This window comes from Trichechus manatus, unplaced genomic scaffold (genome assembly GCF_000243295.1).
Source record: "Trichechus manatus latirostris isolate Lorelei unplaced genomic scaffold, TriManLat1.0 scaffold00157, whole genome shotgun sequence".
In the NCBI taxonomy this organism is placed as follows: domain Eukaryota; kingdom Metazoa; phylum Chordata; class Mammalia; order Sirenia; family Trichechidae; genus Trichechus; species Trichechus manatus.
Genome location: NW_004444093.1, coordinates 2,542,381 through 2,569,376, shown reverse-complemented (window position 1 = coordinate 2,569,376; position 26,996 = coordinate 2,542,381). Strand labels below are relative to the sequence as shown.

The 26,996-nt window shown below is 47.9% G+C and overlaps 1 protein-coding gene across 1 annotated transcript in view; it reads left to right on the top strand.

The window, feature by feature from the left end:
* Positions 1-5,802: 5,802 nt before the first annotated feature.
* Positions 5,803-26,996, top strand: part of UPB1 (beta-ureidopropionase 1) — a 34,971-nt gene continuing 13,777 nt past the window's right edge. Inside the window, exons 1-5 of the mRNA XM_004386209.2 lie at positions 5,803-5,917; positions 12,233-12,404; positions 15,665-15,752; positions 23,665-23,759; positions 25,951-26,112. Of these exons, the coding sequence (XP_004386266.1) occupies positions 5,814-5,917; positions 12,233-12,404; positions 15,665-15,752; positions 23,665-23,759; positions 25,951-26,112 (621 nt within the window). The 5' untranslated portion in view covers positions 5,803-5,813. The remainder of the gene's footprint in view (positions 5,918-12,232; positions 12,405-15,664; positions 15,753-23,664; positions 23,760-25,950; positions 26,113-26,996) is intronic.

The window sequence follows — 26,996 nt, the reverse complement described above, 5'->3', positions numbered from 1 at the left end:
ACTCCAGGTGGTTGGGACCAATTGACGCATCTTAGATGGCAGCTTGCAAGCCTTTAAGACCCTAGATGCCAGTCACCAGCGTAGGATGCAGAACATTTTCTTAATAAGCTTTGTTATGCCAATTGACTCAGATCTTTTTAAAAAGAATTAAGACATCATATATCAGCAGATGATCCCCATTCCTCTACCCTAGTCCCCTACCCTCCCTCTCCAGAGGTAACTACCACACTGAGGTTGTTGTGTATGCTATCCCTCCTGTCCAGGTTTTTGTACACTCAGTCTTAGTTATCTAGCACTGCTATGACAGAAATACCACAAATGGATAGTTTTAACAAAGAGAAATTTATTCTCTCACAGTCTAGGAGGACTGTCCAAATTCAGAGCATCAGCTCCAGGGAAAGGCTTTCTCTCTCTGTTGGCTCTGGAGGAAGGTCAAGGAGCTTCTCAGCACAGGGACTCCAGGTCCAAAGGATGCGCTAGTCTCCTGGCTCTTGTTTCTTGGTGGTATGACGGCCCCCGTCTCTGCTCACTTCTCTCTTGTATCTCAAAAGAGACTGACTTCAGACACAACCTAATCTTGTAGATTGAGTCCTGCCTCATTAACATAACTGCCTCTGATCCTGCCTCATTAACATCATAGTGGTAGGATTTACAACACATAGGAAAATCACATCAAATGACAAAATGGCAGACAATCACACAATACTGGGAAACATAGCCTAGCCAAGTTGACACATATTTTTGGAAGACACAATTCAATCCATAACACTCACTCAATGATTCTATATCCATAAACCATTCCATGTTGCCACAGAAAGAGCTGATCTTCAAAACAAGGAAGAGTCCCTCGTTCTAGTTATAACTCTCAGGATTTGGCTGGATATTCCACAAAGAAACTAGGGCAGAGCTTAGTCTTTTCGAACAATTACCACAGAAAGCTCTAGTGAAGTGTACTATTCTTCAGAATGCAAAACTAATCAAATATAAAAAATCTAATACAACTTTCAACTAGCCTTCTCAAGTCAGCGTTTCATATTTGTGAAACACTAGTTTATAATGACCTCGTGTGAATGGCCTGTCATGGAACAATAAGGAAAGATGGATTAAACAATTTAACTAGTAACAATAGTTTCTATTCCTGCTTCAAGGTCCAACTCAAATGTCACCACCTTAATGAATCTATCTTTGATCCCCATCAGAATTAATTCTTTCAATAATCCTTTAAATGCCAAAACCCTAGTAGATACCAAAGTAAAAAAGACCCACTTCCAACCCAAACCCATTGCCTTCGAGTCGATTCTGAAATGCTCTAATAGAGGTATTAGTAAAGGGCTGGGGAGCCTAACTTTTCCTGAGGCAACTGGAGAAGACTTTACAGAGAAGGTGCTGTTTCAGCCGCATCTTGGAGGATAAGCAGGGTTCACAAAACAGATGATGGAAGGTCATTCTAGGTAGGAAGACATTGAATGAGAGGGTACACAGAATGGTAAGATCTTAGTTGTAGAAAGACAACTAAGGAGAAACATTGGAGGTGGAGAGACAAGTTAGAAGATTGGCAACAATTCAAGCAAAAGATGACACGATTACAGAGCATGAAGTGGGAGAGGGGAGGATTTGAGCAAAATTCTGGAGATAAATTTAGCAAAACTTGATGATTGATTGTCTGGGAGTGGGGGGAGAAAGAACATGGAGGTGTTGGGGATGACTCCCAAAGCCTTGGCAAATGAGGAGGTAATGAGGCTGTTAACTGAAATAAGGAATATAGTATCAAAGAGCATGCCTAAGAGGGAGTCAAGTTACATTTGAGACATTCTGCCTTTGCCATGAGGTCTCTTCCATTCCTTTGTAGGTCAGAAATCACCCCTTCCTCTGAACTCCCATAGCACATTGCCTATACTTTTTTTTTTTTTTTACCTACATCTGAATTGGCCCTCAAATTCAAGGCCACCCCAAACACAACAGGATCAGACCATTGTGATCCATAGGGTTTTCACTGGCTGACTTTTGGAAGTAGACTGCCAGGAATTTCTTCCTAGTCCATCTTAGTCTGGAAGCTCCACTGAAACCTGTTGAGCATCATAGAAACATACAAGGCTCCCATGGACAGATAGACAGGTGATGGCTGTGCATGAGGTGCATTAGCCAGGAAATGAACACGGGTGTAAAAAAATGATGGGGCAGCAGCGGCAGACCTCTGCATCTAACTTCACAAGGAGGAGAGAGAATCATCATCAGCATCAGCCCAAAGCTGATTCCTATGAGGTGGAGGTCAGACATACCTCCACCCTCCAACCTTTTTACCAATTCTGATACCAGCTGTCCCTCCACGGCACTCTCTACTTCTCTGGTGGGTTTGATAAATCGTTGCAATGGCCATACACAACACAGACTATACTTACGGTTATGGGATTTATTAGGAAAGTAGCTGAAACAGGTTCAACCTGGATCAGGATCAACAGGCTACAACTCGGGATGAGGAAGCATGTAGGCAAAGTCTGGAAGGCTCCCCTGAAGTCGAGAGCACATCCTTCCCTTCTTCAGTGTAGGACAGCTCTCTCAGCTCCTCTCAGCTGTGCAAGCAAGCAGGTCCTTCTCTCTGCTGTGTATGCCCCCTCAGGACAGGCCTCCTCTCAGCCCTGAGGACAGGCTCCTCTCAGCCCTGGCCTCTGCCCTACTCTGGCAAGTGTTACAGTCTTTTCGCTCCGCCAACAAGTACCTGGAGGCACCCTGCTCCACCAACAAGCCTCCTGGCTGGAGGTGCTCAGCTCTCTCCCGCTGTGGGTCAGCACATCCACTGTAGCCGCCTCCCTCCATGGGCTGGGAATCCCACCGTGCCATCTCATGCTGGTCACCTGGTTCTGCTGCTGCCATCCCTCTGCTACCACTTCTCAGCCGTCTCTGGTTTACAGTTCTGTCTCCTGGGTCTAAGGAGTTCTCAGTGCAGGGTTCCTGGGTCCAAAGGGTGCACTCCGCTCCCAGCTCTTTTTTTCCCCCATGATTATGGGGTTTATTAGGGAAGTAACAGGTTATAATTCAGGTTCAGGAATGCTCAGGATATAGTTCTTAGATCAGGATAGCCTCTTCTCAGCCGTGCTCACAGGCACCCCTCCCTTTGGCACCTCAGCCTCTGCCCTGCTCGGGTCCCAGTTCTTCTCAGTGGTAGTGAGGTCCTCTTTGTACCTCTAGGATTGGCTCCCTTTAAGCCTAGCAGGATGGGAAAACTTAACAAATCTCGTCAGGGTTCCACACACCTTATTTGCATGGTCCCACCCCTGCAAGGGTTCCATGTGCCTTATTTGCATTATTAGCAGGCTGTCCGATCTCCTTGATGGGCCACAAACACCTTATTTGCATAACCCCACTCAATCATTTTGTGGAAGTCACAAGATTATGCATGGCTAAACCAAAACCCATTGCTATTGATTCAACTCCTACTCAGAGCGACCCTATAGGACACAGTAGAACTGCCACATGGTTTCCAAGGAGCAGCTGGTAGATTCAAACTGCTGGCCTTTTGGTTTGCAGCCCAGCTCTTAACCACCATGCCACCAGGGCTCCATGCATGGCTAGAAGTACCATATTAAGTAATTCACTGCACCACACTGTTTCTCTCACATGGAAGGCAAGAATTCTACCACTGAACTACCACTGCCTTCTTCGTTTATACTTTTTCATGTCAAATTATGTAAATCTGCAGTATTGTTTGGTATTTACAAGTTTATCTCTATCTTAAATCATGGAGGACAGGTACTAGGTTTTATTCATTTTTGTATTTCCCTAATATATAAAAAGTCCTCAATTAAAGCTTGCATACTTGAAAAACCAGCTCCATCAGATACTAGAAACTGTCAGTTAATAATTATCAAAACTTGAGAATTACTGGCCTATATAAAATATCTTAAAAAATTGGTCCTACTGCACCTACTTTTAACTATTAGCTCTTTGTGCTTGTCTTTTCTTACTTTTAAACAGTCCTGCAGGTATCGTTGTATTCCTATTTTACAGATAAAGCAACTAAAGCCCAAAACCAAATCAAATCCGTTGCAGTCAATTCTGACTTATAGCGACACTGTAGGACAGAGTAGAACTGCCCCATGGGATTTTCAAGGCTGTAATCTTTACAGAAGCAGACTGCCACATCTTTCCCCCACAGAGCAGCTGGTGGGTTAGAACTGCTGACCTTTCGGTTAGCAGCCAGTGCTTAACCACCGCACCACCAGGGCTCCTCTTTATAGAAGCCCAGAGTTACCAAATAGCTTCCCTGGGGTCACAAGGTTTACAAATGGCTAAACCAGGATTTGGACAGACTTGGTCTTTCACCAGGAGTCCCCGGGTGGTGCAAACAGTTAATGCACTTGGCAGCTAACGGAAAGGCTGAAGGTTCAAGTCCACCCAGAGACACAGACTTGATTACAACTGGAGTGTGCTGTGTTCTTTCACCATGCTGCCCATTAGAGAGCTAAGCTGATCTTACTGTTCTAACTCCCAAACTCATTGCTGTCGAGTCAATTCTGACTCGTAGCGACCCTATAAGATAGAGTAGAACTGCCCCATACGGTTTCCAAGGAGCAGCTGGTGGATTTCAACTGCTGATCTTTTGGTTAGCAGCCAAATGCTTAATCACTGTGCCACTCCCAGTAAGGCTTAAAAAAAGGCCCCTTCTTTGGCTCCTGAGAGTGCCATCCTCTAGATCAGCAGGAACAGCCTCTATCACCTCTGCAATGAGTAAAGTGCTGCCTGCCCAAGAACGTGGAGTCCCGGTTCACATCCTTGGCTGCTAACCAAAATGTTGGAAGTTCAAATCCACCCAGAGGCACCCTGGAAGAAAGGCCTGGTGATCTACTTTTGAAACACCAGCCATTGAAAACCCTGTGGAGTGAAGCTCTACTCTGATTCTGATACATGTGAGGTCTCCATGAGTCGAATCAACTGGCCCAAGAAGGTGCCCATAACGGACACCCCCGCTGCTGCCCGGGGGAAGGGGCACCCGGAAGTGGCTGAGGGTGCCGAGGTGGCCGAGTAGGCCGACATGTCGGTGTTGACTCCAGAAGGCAGGCTGACTCTCTGTTGCCCCCACTGCTAACCTCGCCCGGAGACCAGAGACTTTCTTCCAGGTAGGCGGCAGGCAGGACCAGCTCCGGGGCGATAATTCTCAGACACGACGGGCTCTGGAGACCGGCCGCCTCCTGCCTCCGGTCCCAGGACCTTGGCGTGGGGGGCCTTGCGAGCTTGCTACTCCTCTGCTGGGGAGTCCTAGGTCGGGCGAGAACGGGCGACAGGAGCCGAGCTGCGACGGCAGCGTTCCCCTCAAACACTCCCAGTCTCCTGGAGGCCCGCCCGGCCCCCGCCACCTCTCCCGGCGCCCGGCCCGCCTGGCATTTCCAGGCGGCTGACGGGAGGGGGCTGAGGCGAAGGTGAGCGACTGGGAGGCCTAAGGCAGCTACGTCCCCGGGGCCTGAGACGGCCCGTGGGTTGGGGTGAGGACGCTGCCTCCATAAAACTATCGACCAAAGCCCTGAAGCCGTGGCGGACAGTCCGCGGAAGGGGCGGTCTTGTCTGTGGAGGGGGGCGTGTCCAGGCGCGTGCGGCAGAGGCGCGAGGGCAGGGGGCGGTCCCGTCCGCGAGACTCTGGAGCGCTGACTGGCTGCGCGCCAGGAGGCACGAGGACGGGGCGTGTCCGCACATCAGTCCCTGCGCCGCCACCTCCCCCACCCTCCGTCGATGGCGCGTGCGCAGCCTGGCGGTATGCTTCCCCCGAGGGCAAAGGGCTGGCCGTTCTGGTCTGGACGTCGGTCTTGTGGACTCCGGGCAGCATGTCGGGGCCTGAGTGGGGGTCGCTGGAGCAGTGCTTGGAGCAGCACCTGCCGCCCGCAGACCTGCGGGAGGTGAAACGCATACTCTATGGCAAGGAGACCAGGTCTGGGGTCCAGAGGCTGAGTTGGGGGGTCCTGGGCCCACCAGTGTGGATCTGGGGGAGCAAGGGGAGGGCTTCAAGGTCTGGGGGATTCTGAGGCAGGGCGATAAGCTCCTGAGCTGGGGGACCGAGACCTTACAGACTGGACGAGCTCCAGGGCGCTCAGGGGCTGCAGGACCAGTATGACCTTTACAAGCTACTTCCCCCTCACCGTTCCCCGGAACCGGCAAGGACAGGACAGAGTTTACTCACCTGGGCGTTCTTCTTGGCCTCCCAGCCCTCCTCCCAGTGGAATGACCAGCGTCCTCCCTAGAGCCAGTGCTTGGAGGACCCGGGCAAGGCCCAGGCTCAGTGGGGTCAGTACCTCCAGCCAGATCCCCCACAGGTATGCGGAGTGTCCATACCCAGCACCCCTTCCAGCAGTGGCCCGACCTCTGGCGGACCCTTGGGGGTAGAGGCCGGCTAAACCTGGTTGGAGAAGGAAAAAGATTTCCTTCCTACTGGCCGGCTCCGTTCATGAATTAACCAGCTTTGAGTGCAAACGTCTTTCTACTCCAGCGAATCTCACTACGGTGTTTCCTTGTTGGTTGCGGTGGAGTTAACCCTGATTCATGGCGACCACGTGTGTGCAGAGTAGAAGAGCTCCATAGGGTTTTCAAGTCTGTGACCTTTCAGAAGCAGATTGCCAGGCCTATCTTCTGAGCGCCTCTCGGTGGGTTTCAACTGTCAGCCTTTAAGCTAGTAGTTGAGCACTTAGCCGTTTGTGCCAATACAAAGCTGGAAAAGACTCTCCCCCTCCACTCTTGTTTTTCTTCAAGCCATTCTCCATGCAGCAAGCAGAAGGGTCGGTGAACCTATAAATCATATCATGTGGCTCCTTTGCTTAATTAAAACCCTACCATGGCTCCTAGAATGAAATCCTAACACTTGGCCCCACCTGCAGGGCCATGCAGTTGGCTCCTGAGTTATCTCTTACCACTTCCAGGAGTGATGGCTGGCCCCTGCCTCCCACGATCCAGCCAGAGTGTGCCCCCCATGATCTTGAGGCAGTGACCTTGAGGCTTAAGCGGGTGTTGATTGGGGTTACTGCAGGGAGGCCAGACCTCAGACCCACAGGTGTTTTCACAGCTAGTGAGTGGTAGAGGTGGAAGAACTGTCTTTGGAATGATGGTCGAAAGGGCTCTTCACACCCAAAGAGGGTACCAGAGCTGGATGACCTTCAAGACCCCTCCCAAAACTTCCTGTTGGACTTCTTTTAGAGTTGGGGCACCCAAAGAAGGTGTCTTAAAACAAGAAGTGTCTCAGCTTGCAGGGATGGGAATGGGCTTGTTTTAAGGGTAAGAGGGGCATGTTTTCCTGGGTAAGAGAAGTATTTGGGAGAGCTGTTGGGGGTCAGGGAGAGGTAAAAGAGAAATCAGTTTCCCACCCAGGAGACCAGCCAGGCACATTCTGGAGTAGGGCCAAGATCAGGCCAAGGACTGTCTTGCTAAAGGGATTTTGTCTGAGCAGCTAGATTGCTCCAGGGGAGTAGGTATCATCATGGGTAGTGTGTTGGCTGGCAGCTCAGTGACCAGTGACAGGCTAGGCCTACAAATAACCCAGTGAGTGGCTCCCTTTCCTGTCTTTTTCCTACTCTCCTCTCTTGGCTCTGCTCCACTCAGCACTTATCCCTTCCAGGTTTTACCTTTAGGATATAAAGCTTTGAACTTGCACAGTCCTTGTAATTAGGTGAGATTTGTCTATGAACTGGGTTGTGAACTAAAGATAGAAAGTTATTAAAAAAAAAACAGTTGCTGTGGACTCATGGCAACCCTGTGTTTGTCAGTGTAGCACTGTGCTCCGCAGGGTTTTCAGTGGCTGATTTTTCAGAAGTAGATCCCCAGGCCTTTCTTCCACGTGCCTCTGGGTGGACTCGAACCTCCAACCTTCAGTTAGTAGCCTAGCACTTAACCATTTGTGCCACCTAGGAAATAGAAGGTTATTAATCTTTTAAAAATTCCTTCTGCCACTGAGTAGTTCAAGTGGTTAATGCACTCAGCTGCTAACTGAAAGGTTGGAGGTTCCAGTCCACCCAGAGGCACTTGGAAGAAAGGCTTGGGGATCTGTTTCTGTAAAATCAGCCAGTGAAAACCCTGTGGAGCACAGTTCTACCCTGACACACACGGGGTCGCCATGAGTTGGAGTTGACATGATGACAACTGGTAACTGGTCTCCCACTGAACTCCTGTGGATTCCTCAAAGCCAGACTTGGACATGTCACCTCTGGGAAATCGTAGTGGCTCTGGAGTCCAGCCCCTCTCTAGATTCCTGCTGTGCTCTGCAGCCTCTCCTGATTACTTGCTGTGCCGAACACAAAGGAGACACTAGCGAGCGTTTGCTGAGTGAATGAGTTAAATCGGCCTTTTCTTATCCTCAGAATATCATTCTCAGTTTTAAGACAGTCAGAACCAGGAAGCATTCATTCACTCAACAAACATGGCCTGAGCACTTTTGTCTTACTCATCTCTGTACCTCAAGCACTTGTCTTGGGCTTGAGGTACAGAGATGGGTAGGCATGATTCCCACTCTCAAGGGCCTTCTGTCTTCTGGAGGAGACTAGCTGGTGACTGTCCTAGGTGTGAGAGGAGGATGCAGGGAGGCCAGAGGGAGCTTACCCCTGTGGGTTGGGGGTAAGAGGGGTGGGCGAGGAAGGGCATAGGGGCTTGAGGGATCTTAACTCCTGTGGGGTGGCAGGCCAGGAAGGTCTCCCAGTGGCTTCAGTGCTTGAACTGCATCCTGAAGACAACAGAGGAGTTAGTTTGGGGGACAGGAAGGGCTTCAGTACTCCTGGTCAAGCCCCTGATACCAGGGGACCTGCCCATTCAGGACTGCGGGTGTGAGAGGTGGGTCATGGAGCACTGTCCCAAGAGAGGAGGCAGAGGGAGCCAGGCTGGATCCTGGGGCTCTGTGTCATGTTGGGGTCACGAAACTGTGCCCTAAACGTGAGGAGCCTTTGAAGATTTGCACTGCTGGGAATGGACTGGAAAAAAGCAAGTGAAAGATGGTGAGGCCTAAAGTAGACAGAGTCCTGCAGGTGGAGAGGAGCAAGGTTCTGGAGGCCCCAGGAGGTGGACGGACGGACAGTGTGGACCCACCTAGGGTGGCAGAGGAGGCCAAGATCATCCCGGCTTCTGCTCAGACATCGGGCTGGCGGGCTCATTTAAGGAGGGGCACTTTCAGGAAAAGATGACAAGTTCAGCTCTGTATGCATTGAGTTTGGGGTGCCTTTTGCATCCCCAAGTGGAGGGTCCAGTGGCCGTTGACTGTGTGGAGGTGGCCTTATGGAGAGGTCAGGCTTGGAAGTTGTTAGCCAGAGGTTTCATTCCAGGTGGCGGAGGGGGTAGAGAGTAGGAGAGGAAAGAAGTATCAAGTGGCGCAGAGATGTCTAGGACGAGGACAGCAGGGAGGCCACTGGCTTTAACAGCCAGAAGGCTGGTGACTGGGCCCAGAGCAGTTGACCAGTTTGGAAGTGGGAGCTAGTGCACATGGGACTGAGGGGAAGTTTGTCCAGAGAGCGAGTACCTGAGGTAACGACAGGGACGTGTGGAGAAGGGACTTTCTCTCCCCCCACCCGTCTTTCTCTCCCTCTCCCCTCTACCCCCCATTTCCCTCTTTTTCTCTTTCTCTTTCCCTACTTTCTTTCTCTCTCTGTCTTTCTGTCCCTTTTTCCTTCTTTCTCTCTCTGTCCTCCTTTCTCTTTCTTTTCCTTCTTTCTCTTTCTCCATCCCTCTCTCTCCTTTTTCCTGTCTGCTTCCTTCCTTTCTGTTTATTAGTGGAACAGACTCACACAGCCTTAAGAGTGGCTGTAGTAGGTCTGTGCACACTGACAGGGAGTGATGTCTGAGCTATATGTATGGGGAAGTGGCAAGGGCCCGTTGAAGAGAAGAATATACAGAACAGTGCCACTGTAGTCTAATATACACACATAGAAAAATACTGGGAAGACACACAACAAATCCTTAAGAGGGATTGGTCTCTGGGGTTCGTGACTGGGGCTTAGGGGTAGGGAAGGGAACTTTTTTTTTTTCGCTTTCTCCCCTTCTCCACTCTTTGATCCCCCCACCCCGACCATGAGCGTGTATCACTTTTCTAGCAAAGCTCTAGTTTTAATTATTTAAAACTCTGATGGTAAAGAGCTATTAAGGGGGGAGATGAGGCTTCAGAAGTGAAAGGTTGCTGAGGAGACAAGAGCTCAGCTCCTCTGGTGGGTGCGGTGGGTGCCAGAGAAGGACCGGAGGTGTGCAGAGCAGGGGAGGGTGGGGCTGGGCCAGGATGGGACAGGCCTCCCTCTGTGGTCAGAGTGAGCCCGTGAGGGATGAGGGGCTGAAAACTGATAAGGGACACAGGAAGGTTTGGTGCGCTTGTGGCTCATGTGCCGGTCCCTCTCCTGGGCTGTGGTGGGTTTGGTCCCCTTTGGTGGACACCCCACATATTTATCGAATGAGTCTGCACAGGGCATAGCTCAAGTTGGGTTCCCCAAAACTTAGTGGGCAGGATGCAGTGCTGGAACATCTGGATGATGGGACAGGCAGGCCTCGTTAGAAGGACCCAGATGGTAGATGGGTGCCGAGGAGAGGTACGTGTCCCAGGGATTCTGTGAGAGAAGGGCAACCCAAGTGAGCCAATCGGTGGGGAGCCAGGAGGCCTGGGTGGCGCAAATGGTGAATACTCACTTGGCTGCTAACTGAAAGGTTGGAGGTTCAAGTCTTCCCTGAGGTGCCTCAGAAGAAAGGCCTGGTGATTTACTTCTGAAAAACTAGCCATTGAAAACCCTGTGGAGCACAGTTCTGCTCTGACACACATGGGGTTGCCATTAGTCGGGGTCGACGTGATGGCAGCTGGTTTTTTGGTTTGGCAGGGAGCTGGAACTAGAGAGGTAGGCAGCCCCAGGGGTTGGAGATAGCACTTGTAGACTGCTGGCCACGGGATGGGGTTTGAGTATTTGGAATGATGGTGATGGAAGAAAGGTGGGGAGAGGACAGTGGATGGAGGGGACAGTTACAGCTCCTCCACTTGACATCTTCCTGGGGTGATACAAGGCCAAGGCAAGGCCAAGGGGGACAGAGCCCACCAGAACCATTTCCAAAGGGTGGTGCAGCCTGCCCGCAGGCGCAGGTGCACTCTCAGGCCCAGGAAAGAATAGCCACATGGAGCCTCTCTATTTCCTGGGGCTGACTGGGGGCGTACGATTACAGTTACTAGAAAACTATTGCATGTGTCCCCATCTGATGCTATCCTGGGGTGGGGGATGGCCTCTGAAGCAGTCACGGCTGGCCGAGGGGGGTGCCGTGTGGGCACCGCTGCTGTTTGTAACCTGCCGATGGAGTTGAAGGCAGGCTGGTTGTCAGGGGTGGAAGTGAACTGGAGCTGTCAGGGGGTGGTGCGGAGTGCGGGGCTGACAGGGCTATGATTTTGAAAGGAACATCTTTGAGAGAGTGATTTAAAGTGGGTGCGGAGTGTTATTATCAGATCACAGCTGTCAGGTTACTTTTGATGTATTCTCAGGGTATTTCATAACCACCTCTCCCTTAGATGGGAAGGCCTTCCTGGCCAGGGGCCATGTCCTGGGACTCTGCTGTTCACTTGTGGGCCGAGCAAACAATGGGCATCAGGAGGTATTTGCTGTTTGTGGGGAGGTTTTGTAAATAATCTGCTTGACTTTGCTAGCAAGCCATCAGCCAGGATGAGCACTGGGGCCTTTAGTCTGATGGCTGCAGCGGGGGCCACCCACACAGCACCAGGCCAGAGTGGGCCCCATCTCAGGAGTATCAGCCAGACAGTGAGGTCCCTGAGACTTATAATCCTAGCGGGGAATAGCCACAGGATGCTCCACCCAGTGTCTCCTAAGCTGCATATTCCTCATCCTCCACAGCCCGTCCTGTCCCCCACCCTGCCCTTCTCCTAGACTCAGCATAGCCCTCTGAGGCTGGTTCTTACATATTTTTTGGAATCAATTCCCCCTTCTGTGTTGACTGCTGGGACTTGAATTCCTGTCCTAATCTCAGCACCTCAAAACGCCAGCCTCTCTTCTGGCTGCCTTCCCTCCTGCTGCCCCTCTGCTGCTCTTCCCCATGCTACCTCCCTAGAGAGTCCAGGCTTGTCAGTGTGGTGTCTACCACATGCCCACCCCCGCCACATTGGCCCTTGCCCTGACCTGCTGCAGCTCCCACTTCCTCACCACCTGATGAGGGGCTACACGGGGAGGAAGGAGAGGGTGGTTTTTTAAACACGGCAGGCCTCATCAAAACCACCTCCCTTCTTCTCTCCTGCCCACTTTAGGAAACTTAGCCTGCCCAGCGTAGCACTGGACACTGCCTCTGCAGGGGACTTTGAACTGCAGGGGTACGCCTTTGAGGCAGCTGGAGAGCAGCTGAGACAGCCCCGCACGGTGCGCGTGGGGCTGGTGCAGAACAGGACCCCCCTCCCCACGGATGCTCCAGTGGCCGAGCAGGTATGCCTTAAATACGTGAGCATGGATATGGCCTTGCTCTTTGTCATGAACCCATCCATGATCCCTGGCTGGCTGCCCCCTACCACAGGCAGCAACACGGCACCCACGGTGATCGCAGGGATGGCTTCTGCCCTGGCTGGCCTGCCCTCTGGCCTGCGTCTCGCCTCCTCTTGTCGTCTGGTTCTTACACCTTTGCCTTCCCCTCATTCCTCACTGTCTTCCCCTCGGCTCCTGTCCCGATATTGATCTGAAGTTCCATTTACCAGCTGGGGGTGGGGTGCCCTTTTGGCAGCTGGTGCTCTGTCCACAGGACTCTGCCTCAGTCTCCTGCCAGCCTGCACCGGGTCATACGTGTCCTGGTTGAGCCTAAGGGCAGGGACACACTCTACCTAAAGCCGTCAGCTGACGGCACCTGCTGGGCTGTGGGGGTATGACAGGCATCCCCGTGACCTTACAGGTAGTGTACAAATGTAACAGACACTATCTTGTATTTCCCTAAGGAAACGTTGTCACAGATGCAGGTGGTTTGTTTTATACACTTTTCACAGTGCTCCTCCAGCTGCTTAAACCTTCAGGGCTTTCTCTTCAAAGGGCTTCTCAGATGCATTGTGCTAGAGAATTCTTAGGGATCCCGAGAAATGGAAGGTCTGTTGGTCCTCATTTGCTTTTATTGAATTAAAAGGTTTCTGGCTCCTGGGTGGTGCAAACAGTTTGCACTCAACTTGGCGGTTCAAACCCACCCAGTGGCGCCACGAAAGACAGGCCTGGCAATCTGCTTCTGTTAAAATGACAACCAAGAAAACCCTGTGGACTTCTTAAAACCAAACAGCTTAACTAGTGAAGAATGGCTACCTTGAGCATTGTGCTCTTTTAAGAACTATCTATATGGGATCAAACTGACAACAGCGATTCAAAAGATTAGATAGGAACCTTAGGGGGCAGTGAGTTTACGGTAATGGGGGAGGAACAACTTGGAAAAGGAGGGTGAGAATGGTTACACAACTTGAAGACTGCAATCAGTGTCACTGAATTGTACATGTAGGAATTGTTAAATTGGTGTATGTTCTGCTGTGTATATTCTCAGCAACAACAACAAAAATAAAGTAAATTATTTAAAAAACAAAAAACAACCCTATGGAACAATTCTACTGTGTAACACATGGGGTTGCCATGAGTCGGAATTGACTCAGTGCCGGTGGGTTTGGTTTGGGTTTTTTTGGCTCTCAGTCCACTTTTTGATTTTGGATCAGCTGTTCGTGAATACATCTGGAAAAGTAGAGGGTTAGCAAAAATGACGGAAACCCTGCATGAGATGGACTGACAACCGTGGATTCACACATACCAAGGATTGTGAAGATGGCGCAGGATCAGGCAGCGTTTTATTCTGTTGTACGTGAGGTCGCCATGGGTTAGAGCTGACTTGATGGCAGCTGACAACCACAAGCACCCCAGATTGTCAGGGGTTAGGGGCAGGATGTTGTTCTCGCCCCAACAGCACCTAGAAGCATGCTTTGCACCAGGAGCACTGAGCAGATGTGTGTGTACTTTTGTGGCTGGCTCAGTCCACAGAACCTGGGAGCCCTCACATGGACAGCCACACCGGGAGAGAGTCAGAGTATAGAAGAGTTTGTGCTCTGAATTCTCAGCCTGGTTCCTTTGGTTGTTCTTTGAACAAACATTTCTAAACGTCTCCTGGGAGCCAGGCAGTATGATGGGGACACAGAAAAGATCAGAACACTTTCTTCTGCCCCAGAGGAGCTTGTGGGATCATGGGAGTGGCAGGCAGGGGACAGACGGTGACAGCATCATGGGACAGTGCTGCTGTACAGACGCAAAGGACTGGGAGCACCAGTCATCCTGAGACTCAGCCTGCTGTGGGAGAGCTGGGAGGGTAGGTGGTGTGGTCGGTAAGGACTGGAGTCGAAGGCAGGGTGGGGGAAGAGGGGACACATTCCTGCAGAGGACACAGCACACACTAAGCACTTGGGAGAATAGAAGCAGCAGGACAAGGGTGCCTGAAGCCATACATGGAGAAGCAGGGCCGTGGAGAGGGCTGCATCTGGGGCAGAGGGAGGGCTAGCCAAGGTCATGAGCGTGGTGTGCGGTGGCCCCGCTATGTGTGGACCCTGCTTGCTGTAAGCGACACGTGTCCTCTCTTCCATACCTCTCAGCAACCCCGAGTGGCGTTCTCCCAGTTTTGCAGGTGAGGACACTGAGGCTCACAAAGACCGCTAGGCAGCATCCAAGTGCCTGCCTCTTTTTACAGATTTTTGTCCTGATGAGAGACTTAAGTATCAGAACCTCCCACCCTACTTACCATCATGCACCTGGTCAGGGGGTTGGACGTTCCAGGTGTGTTCTACGAGCAACTAAAAATGGTCATACTTACTGGGAAAGCCAGCACAACTTGTACAAGGAAAGGTTATGGAAGCTCTATAGACACATCCAAACTCCCTGTAGGACTGAATTGCTAGGCGGAGGGCTATGGGGACTATGGTCTTGGGGAGCATCTAACTCAATTGGCATAACACAGTTTATAAAGAAAATGTTCTACATTCTACTTTGGTGAGTAGCATCTGGGGTCTTAAAAGACCATGAGCAGCCATCTAAGATACTCCAATGGTCTCACCCCTTCAGCAGCGACAGAAATGAAGAAAACAAGATACAAGGAAAAGGTTAGTCCAAAGGACTAATGGACCACAACTACCATGACCTCCACCAGACTGAGGCCAGTACAACTAGATGGTGCCCGGCTACCACCACTGACTGCTCTGACCAGGATCACAACAGAGGATCCCAGACAGGGCTGGAGAAAAAATGTAAAATGAAATTCTAACTCACAGAAAAAGACCAGACTTACTGGCCTGACAGAGAGTGGAGAAACCCTGAGAGTATGGCCCCCAGACACTATTTTAGGTCAGTAATGAAGTCACTCCGGAGGTTCACCATTCAGCCAAAGATTATATAGCTCCATAGAACAAAATGAGACTAATGGGGCACAACCGTCCAGGGACAAGGACTAGAAGGTAGGAGGGGACAGGAAAGCTGGTAATAGGGAATCCAAGATTGAGAAGGGACAGTGTTGACATGTTGTGGGGTTGTTAACCATTATCATAAAACAGTATGTGTACTAACTGTTAAATGAGAAACTGTTTGTTCTGTAAACGTTCATCTCAAGTACAATAAAATAAATAAGTAAAAATAAAAATGGTCTTACCAGTAGAATTAAACTGGGTTTCATCCTCACTTTCCCTTGTCAGGTCTCCGCTGTTCACAGACGCGTCGAGGCCATCGCAGAGGTGGCAGCCATGTGTGGGGTCAACATCATCTGTTTCCAGGAAGCTTGGAGTAAGTCTTTTGTGATGCTGCTTTCTCTTCTATCTTCAAACAATAGTGTATTATCTCCACATTGTCAAGAGTGTCTGCTATTGATTTTTATAAACTTTTTTTTTTCTTTTCTCATCCCTAAAAATGTTCTTTGTCAATAACACCAGGAGCCTAGGCAGCCCTCAGATGCACCCTAGTCTGTGGTCTGGTCCTACCATTTCTGCCTGCTAAATGGTCTGAGTCCACTCATTCCTCCCCATCTCTCCAGCACTGCCCTGGACCAGACCACCATCAGCTTCCTCTCAGCTTTTGTGATTGCCTTGTCTTGTTGGGATTTTATTTTAAATAAGTATAGAAATGCTTAGGCTTGTCATAATAAACTCGTTTAGTTTTTTGCAAGGTTGTCATGGCATGGAACACAGGCAAGACTCCAGGACATTCATGTAGACCTAGAGAATGGGGGCAGGGTAAAGGTAGTCCAAGAATTAAATCCAAATATTCAGCCTTCAGGTGTTTACCTTTAACAAGTAGTCTTGGGAGGAAGGTTTGACCAGCAGCTTGTCCTCAGTGGCAGTCCTTTGTAGCTGAGGTCTGAGGTCATTGGCAGTGGGCAGAGTCTGGCAGTGTCTTAGTCTTCAGAGAGGGTCAGAGTCTCAATGGACAGAGTCGTTCTACCTCTGCCTTTTGTTGGAAGAGCAAATCCCGGGTTTTTTCTGGGGTTCAGTCCCTCTGGTCTGGTATAGGGGAAGTCCAGCTCACACTGCATCTGGGTGACTCACATCACAGGTTCATGATCAGGGGTGCACATTGGGGTATGTAACATGATAAACTAAGGGCTATGCCACATCATACCACAGCCAAGCAGGTGTCTACAAGGTAGCTAAATATAATATTAAAAATTATGACAGAAAAGGTGTTTGTCAGTTTTAGATTGTTTATAGCTTAGCTTAAATGCTCAAGTCACACATTACCTGTTTCACACATATGTAATTTGGGATCATACTACATTATAAGCATACATTACTTGCCTCCAACTGGTCCCTGCTAATTTGCTCTCCACACCTTACAGGAATGATCGCTGCTGCCGTCTGTGCCTCCCCACCTCTGCAGCCTCATCTCTGCTGGGCTCCGCTACAGCACCTGCTGTCCCCTCTGCCTGCAATACTGTCCCCTCCCATAGCCTTGTTAAACTCTGCTCAACCCTCAGGTCTCCACTGAGAACCACTTCCCTAGCTAAAGTTGAGTCCCCTCTTATATACACTCCTGGCACCATCTACCTTTATTTTATTTTTAAAATTTTTATCAGTTATACATGCTCATGTTTAGAGTCAAATGAGTCTACAAAGTCTGTTACAAAAGAATATATGTATCCTCCTCCCCAGAGGCAACTGCTCCCAACTCTTAGCTGATTCTTTGGATTTCCCTTTGAAGTGCAGCTACTTCTTTTCCACTTTGCATCATCTATGGACGCCTTAGTATGGAAGAAGATAGTACTTGTCCTTCCCTCCTCCTACCCCTTCCACACATATGGACCCTTCCTGTTCCATCCCCCTTCTGTTCTCTGCCAAGCCGTTGTGTAAGCTTTGATTTCTTTTCCTGAATAACTCTTCTTTTTCGTCGAGTTGGCTTTGTTTTCTGCATACTTGCCACAAAGTCAATTCCAAACTTTCTGCCGGTTTCCTAAGTTCCGTTAAACAGTCTGTCAGTTTCATCATCTTGAAGGAATCTGTCCTGAGCCCTCTGATTGCTCTGGTCTGAATGAGTTGCCCCTTCTGCTGGCTGCACAGCTGTCATCCTGGGATTTTCTTTAACCATCATCTTGGGGAGTCTGCCTGCCTCACTCTTGAGTTTCTTCTATCCCACATCTTCTTCTTTCTTGGTTTACTCCTTCATTTTGGTAGAGTAGTTCCTTAAGAAGGAATATGTGGGAGTAAATTTCTTGAGACTTTGCATGTCTGAAAATAAGTTCCTTCTCACAGTTGTTTGATAATTTGGTTGGGTATAGAATTCTAGATTAGAAATAATTTTCCTTCAGAAGTTTGACATTTTGCTCCATTGTCTTCTAGCTCTGGATATTGTTGAGCAGTCCTAAGCCATTTTGATATCTGATGCATTGTATATTACCTATTTTATGCTTTTCTGGAAGATTCTAGGGTCTTCTTTTTCTCTAATACTCTGAAATTTCATAATGATGTACTGTGTGTGTATCTATTTTAATTCATTCTGCTGGATATTCAGTGGGTTCTTTCAGTCTAGAAACTTGGGTCCTTTCTTGTATTGTTTCATTAGTGATTTTCTCCCCTAAATTTTCTCTCTTTTCTTCATGTTATTCCGATTATTAGAATGTTGGAACCCTGGACTAGTTCCCTAATTTTCTTAAGTATTCTGTCTTATTTTTTTCTCTGTTTTTACCCATTTTTATAGTAGATTTCATCTAATTTGTCATTTAGTCCTTCTATTAAATCTGTCATTTCTGCTATCATATTTTTATTTTACAAGAGTTCCTTTTGGTGTTCTGAACATTCCTGTTCTGTCACATCTTGTTCTAGTATCATGGTTGCAATATCTTCTCTTTTCTCTGAGGATAATTAATATTACATATTTTTTTTCTCCCTACATAGTCCTTACTTCGAATTGGTCTTTTTTTTTTTTTTTTTTTCCTAGTTGTCTGCTTATATTTTAATAACTGGAAATTAAAGAGATGATTGCAAGCTCTGAGTGTGTGAAGGGCCTCATCCCCTGAGATTTCTTACTGGATGGTCTGGTGCAGCTGTTTGTTAGGTAATCTGTGTTGCTGGTATCTTCAGGTCATTGTTTTCAGGCTGCTCAGGTTCCCAGTGAAGAGTCTTCTAATCTCCTGCCAAGAAGGAAGAGGACCGGGCCCCAGCATGCTGATGTTTACACAGTCCTTCTTTCTTGACACATTCCCTCTTCGTCTGTCCAGGCTTTTCCAAGGACAGAGACCCTCTGTTGAATCTCTCTGGAGAATGATCCGCTAGCCTTCCCTGGGGAGAAGAGCCAAGTCTCTATTCCTAGAGTGGGGGAAGGGTCTGGGCATCAAACTGCTTGATCAGACTCAACCAGTCCTTCTTGTTTAACACCCTCCTCCACTTCCCCACCTTCAGGCGTACACAGGGCTTCTGCTGCCTGAACTCTCGAGGGGTCTGTGGTGGCCTTCTCAGCTGCTGGGTGCTCAGTGCTCAGATTGGCTGAGATACATGCCTGCATAGCTCTGCTTTCCAACTTTCATATTTGTTGCTGGTCTCCTCTCTCAACACCCCATCCTTGTTTATACCTTTACATAAAAATCCCTTTACATTCAGCAATGTTATGTCCAATCTGCTGTCTGCCGTCTTACACAGACGTCCGTGTCATTTTTCATGTTTCTTGTTAGAATTGCATTTCCACTCTTGTTTGCCTGACTCTTGATTTGTTTACCTCCTCAGTGCCTGCATTTTTTTTTTTTTTTTTTTAATCTGTCTTTCCTATCTCTCTCCCCACCCATTTTATCATTAGTGACAACAATCTCTGATCTGTGGCAGGCACTACAAAATATTTACTAGATTGTTCAACCAACTTCTTCCCTTTCTTGGGCCTGGAAAACTCCTGCTCATCAGAACAGATGAGCATTTGCCCCTCCTTTGTGGGGCCCTAAGGACTCCCCCACATGCAGCCACACTGGGTTATAATTCATCCCCTTCCCTCTACGGCAGGGCCATTCTGAGTCTGGACACTTACTCCCCTCTTTCTTAAAAACGCCACTGTGGTTGGGACTCTGCAGCCAGTCTCACTGAGTCCCAGCCCACAGCCTTCTTTTGCAAGTTTGTTTACATTAGAGCACTTGTGTAAACAGGAAGAGAAGATGTTAAAAGGGAGATGGAGAAATTTGGATCGAAATGGAGAAATCAGAGGTTTTATTCCCTTGGGGCACTTGAGTCTCTGCTAACTTCTGAAAGCTGAGAATTGATGGTCATTAAGAGATATTTTTGTTATCAACAGCTTTTTTTTTTTGGCCTCCTTAAAATAGTTAATCCCTCTTCCCACAGGTGAGCCAGGGGCATCCTGAGCCAGGCCCCCAGGCTGTTGCTGGCAGCAACTGCTGTCCACTTACCTGTGTGTGTGTTGGGACAGGAGGGGCAGTGGAGGTGATGCAATTGGTGGCACCTTCTTCCTGGCACGATTTTAAGAGCAGGTGCCCTGAGGTTGGAAGAAAGTGGAGGCTGAGGCTTCTCTTCCTTCTTTGTGAAATGAGGCCAGTCATACCTGCTTCACTGGGTTGTCACGGGACATGCTGCTCATTACCAGGCTTGTCATGGTGCCTGGCATGAGGGGGGCATTAGGGAAATGGGGGCCACTTTTATTACCACCTGGAGTCCCTGGGTGGTGCAAATGGTGAACATGCTCAACTGCTAACCAAAAGGTTTGAGGTTCAAGTCCATCCAGAGGCACCTCCAAAGAAACGCCTGGCAATCTATTTCTGAAAAATCAGCCATTGAAAACCGCATGGTGATAGCGTTAATGGTTACACAACGTGAAGACTGTAATCAGTGTCACTGAATTATACATGGATAAATTGTTGAATTGGTAAATGTTTTGTTGTGTTTATTTTCACCACAATAAAAAAAAAAGTTAAAAGAAAACCCTGTGGAGCACAGTTCTACTCTGGTGCACATGGGGTCACCGTAAGTCAGAATCAACTTGATAGCAACTGGTTTTTTATTACCCCAAACAGGCCACACCTCATGCCACGGCCAGTTGAAGCAGCGCCCCATCCCATCATGGTGTTTCCTATGAGCCTTAGCGCAAGTTACTTGGTCAGAGCATGGAACATGGATGCTCTTGCTGGGCCGCCAGCAGGTGTACCCCTGAAAGAAATGGCTTTGGGTTATTGTGAGTGGGAGATCCAGAGTATCCTGCATTGGTCAAGACAAGGAATTGAGTAGTCCAAAGGAAGAGGAAAAGACAGGCAGCCCAGTAGTAAATGGCCAAGGATGTGACTGAGAATGCCTAGTTCTACTAGTCCTGTAGACAATCCAGAATGGCCAGTGGACAGGTGGCAAGGGGCTCACCTCACTAGTAATAAGGGAAGCGATGAGATGCCAGCTCACACCATCAGATATTACATTAAATATCTACAGAATTAAAGATATTCAAGAGTTGACATGTTGCAGATAATTCCAAGCGTGACTGAGACCCTGGAGCAACATTACTCACAGACCAGGGTCCCTGGTACCCTTCCCTCCCCCAATGCACCCCCTCCCCTCCCTGCCCCTGCGCTTTGAACCTGGCATGAGTGGGGGTGACAAACATGTCTGTATTGTCACTATGTATGTGTGTCTCCATTGTTTGATAAAAAGCAAACAAAAATCAGTTTAATGGTATGTATTTGTACTGTTTTTACATAGTACCTATTTCTACTATTTTACTGTTTCTCTACTGAGAAATGGCAGACATGCTCATATATATCATCTCATTTAATCGTTTTGACAACCACGTGGACTAGTTATTCCAGAAACGCAAGTGTCGGTGTTTATTCTCATAGCTAATAAGTAGTGGTAAATACGTACTGTGACTTCTGATTCCATGGGTTTCTTCTCACTATATCTCAATAGAGAGCATTTTTATTTGCAATACAGAGAATATTTTTGTTTTGTTGGCATAAATAGAGTCCTGAGCAGTTTTCTTTTTTTTTAATGATACTGTGTTTTCGGTGAAGGTTTCCACAGCAGTTTAGTTTCCCGTTCAACAATTTCTAGACAAATTGTTCGGTGACGTTGGTCACATTCTTTACAATGCGTGAACATTCTCATTTCCATTCTGGTTGTTCTGTTTTCATTAGTCTGGGTATTTAATCTGTTATTTAGCTAAAAAGTGACCTCGGGCTTGTTTTGGTTCAAAGTTTAAAGAGTATCTCAGGGCAGTAAAAGTCTTGAGGAGCCCTCCAGTTTCAAAGTATGGATTTTTTAAAGAATTTGAGGTTCTGTCCTACATGTTTCTCCCATTCTATGGGAATCCATCTGTGGCGGCCCTGATCAGAACGGTAGGTAGTGGTAGCTGGGCACCGTCTAGTTCTTCTGGTCTCAGGATAGGTGAGGCCGTGGTTCATATAGACTAGTCCTGTAGACTAGTTTTTTCTTCGAATATTTGGTTTCCTTCTTTCTCTTTTGTTCTGGACAAGAGAGACCAATAGTTGTATTTTAGATGGCCATTTGCAAGCGTTTAAGACCCCAGAGACTACTCACCAAATTAGGATATAGAACACAAACTATATTATGCCAGCTGACTGAGATGTCCCGTGAGACTATGGTCCTAAGCCTTCAAACTCAGAAAATCAATCTTGTGAGGTGTTTTGTTATGTCTAAGAAGTACCCGTAACTGTGCCCCCATGTGGTTTGTTATATACGTGAATATATATGCACGCACCCACATATATACATATACAAATGCATACGCTTATATAAACGTACATATATAGCCACATATGTATACATACCTGTAACATATATGTCTGCATACGTAGATATATACCCACACATATATTTTTTGGTTGTTGTTGCAAAGTTATATATGCTATAGCAATTACCAAAAGATCCCTTTTGCTTGTGTACATCTTAGTGACATCATTTACCTTTGTCAAGCTATGTACACTTCACCCTCATTCAATGTTACCTTTCCCATCAGCAAAAATAGTGTCTACTGTCTAGAGAGTGAATCCCCCTCCCCCTCACCCATCCATCCCTGGCAAGCACTAATGAACATAAGTTTCTGTATATTTACCTATTTATGTCATTTCATAAAAATGGGAATACACAATATTTGTTTTTTTGTGATTGGATTATTTCACTCAATATAATGTCTTCCAGGTTCATCCACGTTATAAGACCCTGAACAATTTTCTTAACATAATTAAAATTACTGTGGGTCAAAAAATAAAAAAATCAGTGTTTTTAATGATGTTTCTTACTGAATGAGCCCCTGGTGGTATCTAGTCAAGTGTTGTTAGCTGCCGTTGAGTCGGCCCCCCAGCTCATGGCAACCCCATGTGTTACAGAGTGGAACTGCTCTATAGGGTTTCTTTGGGTGAAATCTTTAGCAAAAGGAGTCCTGGTGGCGTAGTGGTTAAGCGCTCTCCTGCTAACTGAAAGGTCAGTAGTTTGAACCCACCAGCCACTCTGTGAGAGAAAGGTGTGGCAGTCTGCTTCTGTAAAAATTTACAGCCTTAGAAGCCCTATTGGGCAGTTCTGCTCTGTTCTGTAGGGTTGCTATGGGTCAGAATTGACTCGATGGCAATGGGTTTGGTTTGGTTTTAATCTTTAGGGAAACAGATTGCCAGGCTTTTCTTCCGCAGTGCCACTAAGTTAGAACCACCAGCCTTTGAGTTAGCAGCCAATCACAAACTGCTCATGCCACCCAGGCTCCTCGGAAGAATGCATTTATCCTTGGAGGTGCACGTCCTGTCTAGTGGTACCCAAACTTGGCGTAGGATCATTAGTGGGTGGCTTTCTCACTCCTGAAGAAGCCCCCCTGTCCCTGGGAGGAGGCAGCCCTGATGGTGAAGTGCCGAGGGGCCCACCACCATCCTCAGTGGCCACTGATACTTTTCCCAAGGCATCCTGGCTGGCTGAGCTCTTACCACCTTGCAGCTGGGGCTTTGCCGTCTGGGAACCACTTTTTGCTGTAGCATTTGCAGTTGCTTTTTTAAGATTGTAGGAAGGACATTTGTCCCAGTCCCTGGTTCTACCATGAAGCCCAGAAGAGTAGGGCCTGCCCAGTGCGCTTCGCCAGGTTCAGGTCTGGGAAGCCAGGCCCCAGCATTCCTGAGGTCTTGTCCTTCTGTGGTAATCCCTCCCCCCTACTGCCAGGCTGAGGAGCGCCCCCTCAGAGCCGTGAACACTGGGTGTTATTTATGATTCTGCCTTTTTTCTGATTCCAGCTATGCCCTTTGCTTTCTGTACAAGAGAGAAGCTTCCATGGACAGAATTTGCTGAGTCAGTGGAGGACGGGCTCACCACCAGATTCTGTCAGAAGGTAGAACATTAACTGAATGTCAACGTCTCCTCCAAAATCAGCTGCCAAATACGAGCAGGTCGCAGACCATGGCCACAGCTGTCAGGTGTGGCTGTCCACCAAGAACAACATACCAGCCTGGTGCTTGTTTCACACATAAGACTATTTGCCACCTTTTTTTTAGTGTCCTTTCACTTATATCATGGGGTTTCAGAGCCGGAAGGGTCCTTAGTGGCTTTTTCAGGTGAGGGACCTGAAGCCCAAATTGGGTAGCCGGGGATGACACCCATAGGTTCTGCAGCCAGTGAGTGGTAAAGCTGCCACCTGGGAACTGAAGACTTCTAATTCTGTGTCCAAAGCTTTGCTCGCCCCTTTTGCCATTTGCTTGAGCTATGTAAGCTTCACTGAGTGGCCTGTCTCATCAGGGCAGAAATTGGTTTTGATTTTTCTTTGTTAAAAGCTCCTAACATGTCACATGCTCCCATTTATGTTAAGTGTCCAGAATAGGCAAATCCAAAGAGAAAGTAGATTAGTGGTTGCCTAGGACATGGGGGAGTGACTGCTAGGATTTCTTTTTGGGGTGATAAAAATGTTCTAAAATTAAATGTTGATGGTTGTGCAACTCTGAATATTCTAAAAACCACTGAATTGTGCACTTTCAAAGAATAAATTTTATGGTATGTGAATTTGGTGGCATAGTAGTTAAGAGCTACAGCTAGGTCAGCAGTTCGAATCCACCAGCCACTCCTTGGAAACCCTATGGGACAGTTCTTCTCTGTCCTATAGGGTCACTATGAGTCAGAATCAATTTGACAGCAACAGGTTTTTTTTCCTAGGTGGTACAGATGGTTAAGTGCTCAACTACTAGCTGAAAGGTTGGCAGTTCGAACCCACCAAGGGGCACCTCGGAAGACAGGCCACCTGGCAATCTGCTTCCAAAAGGTCACAACCTTCAAAGCCCTATGGAGCACAGTTCTACTCTGCACACATGGGGTCTCCCATGAGTCAGAATCGACTCAATGACAACTAGCAACAATAACAGCAAAACTCTTATTAAGAAGCTCATAACAAAGAGATCATGAACGGTAATTTATCCTTATTCTCACCTCTGAGGAAAGAACCTTTTCATTCCTCTGTGTCCCCTTTTCAGATTTTATACATGTATTTAGGGTTTTTTAAGCAGAGCTGTACTGTACTTTTACGCAAATAACTCATGCGTTACACGTTTTTTTGCCAACCGTGCTATGCCAGAACTGTTTTAATTTCATCATTTCTGCATGTGATATGTGTGGGCATGTTATTTACGTGGGTGCATTATTTGTGAAAAGTATAGTGATTGTTGTGATTCTAATCGAGATGGAGTTGTGCTTCCAAACATCAGTGTTCTTGGGCTGTAGGAAAGCAAACTCTCCTTCACCAGGTTGTTAGTTCTGTGCTGCGGAAATAAAGGGGACTGGTTAGGCAAACATTGCAGATGATGAGCCTGAAGCAGGGTGGGAGAATGGAATAGGAAGGGTGGGAATGGGGACTAGTGCCAAAGGGACACCTGTCTGCACAGAGAGGGGCCTGGGGACTGGAGGTTGCATTCACACAGCTCCTAACATCGCCTTCTGCCCGGATGTGCCTTTTCCTACCATTAAGGCCAAAGTTGATGAAAAGCTAATTAGCGTGGAGGACGAATGACTAGCTGGGGCTCCTAATCCTGACGGCCACAACATCCTGATGTTATTATTTGAGATTAAAAAGGAATTCAGTGCCAAAGGGCTTTTTTTTTTGTTTGTTTGTTTTTTGAGGAGGGAGGTAATGGATAAGCAAAAATGTCCTTGGGTGGTGTAAGTGGTTTTCATTCAGCTCCTAAACTACAGGTTGGCATTTTGAACCCACCCAGTGCTATCATGGAAGAAGGGCCTGGCAGTCTGCTTATGTAAAGATTACAGCCAAGAAAACCCTGTGTAACAGTTCTACTCTGTCATATGGGGTCACCATGAGTCAGAATCAACTCGACAGTGACAGGTTATGGATTTGAGTTCGAGTCTTACTCAGCTAAGTGTGGGTATTAGGATGTCCCTGGCATTTCATCTTTCAAAAAACAAATTCAAACGACAGCTCTGCGCTGAGCTCAGTCAGGTAGCAGAACAATGGAATTCTTCCCTGAGAAAAACATGACAGTAGATTTGAACGGAGGGCTCTGCTGTCTCCACTGCCTTTCCAGCTGGCTGAGAAACACGACATGGTGGTGGTCTCGCCCATCCTGGAGCGAGACTTCATGCACGGGGACGTCTTGTGGAACACAGCCGTGGTGGTCTCCAACTCAGGCGCCGTCTTGGGGAAGACAAGGAAGAACCACATCCCCAGAGTGGGTGACTTCAACGAGGTGAGTGTCTAGCCATCTGATGGCCAGTCCACTCGGTTTGTGGGCCTCTCTGTGAAGGGAATCTGTGTGGAACCTGTTAGATTATACAACACTGAAACAGCAAGGCGGCCGCACTCGGTGTGTCCCTGTGCCACCCAGGCACTCTTGGAGTCTCACACCTCTAGCACACAGGGTTATTTTTATTGTTTTTAAAATATAATCTGATTTGGCTTTGTGAAAATCTTTGAAGTACCAGTTAACCAATTGCTGTCAAGTTGATTCTGATTCATGATGCCCTTGTGTGTGTCACAGTAGAACTGTGTTCCATAGGGTTTTCAGTGGCTGGTTTTTTGGATGTAGATCACCAGGCCTTTCTTCCAAGGCACCTCTGGGTGGACTCAAACCTACAACCTTTTGGTTAGCAGCTAAGCATGTTAACCGTTTACACCACCCAGGGACTCCTAGCCAGTTGCCATTGAGTCTGTTCCAACTCACGGCGACTCCATGTGTGTCTGGGTAGAATTGTACTTCATTGGGTTTTCTTTTTTTTTTTTTTTTTATTGTGCTTTAGATGAAGAACAAACAAGTTTCTCATTAAACAATTAATAAACATATTGTTTTGTGACGTTGGTTGCCAACCCCATGATGTGTCAACATTCTCCCCTTCTCAACCTTGGCTTCCCCATTACCAGCTTTCCTGTCCTCTCCTGCCTTCTCACCCTTGCCACTGGGCTCGTGTGCCCATTTAGTCTCATTTTGTTTTATGAGCCTATCTAACCTTTGGCTGACAGGTGAACCTCAGGGGTGACTTCATTAATGAGCAATAAGGGTGTCTGGGGGCCATACTCTCAGGGTTTCTCCAGTCTCTATCAGACCAGTAAGTCTGGTCTCTTTTTTTTTTTTTT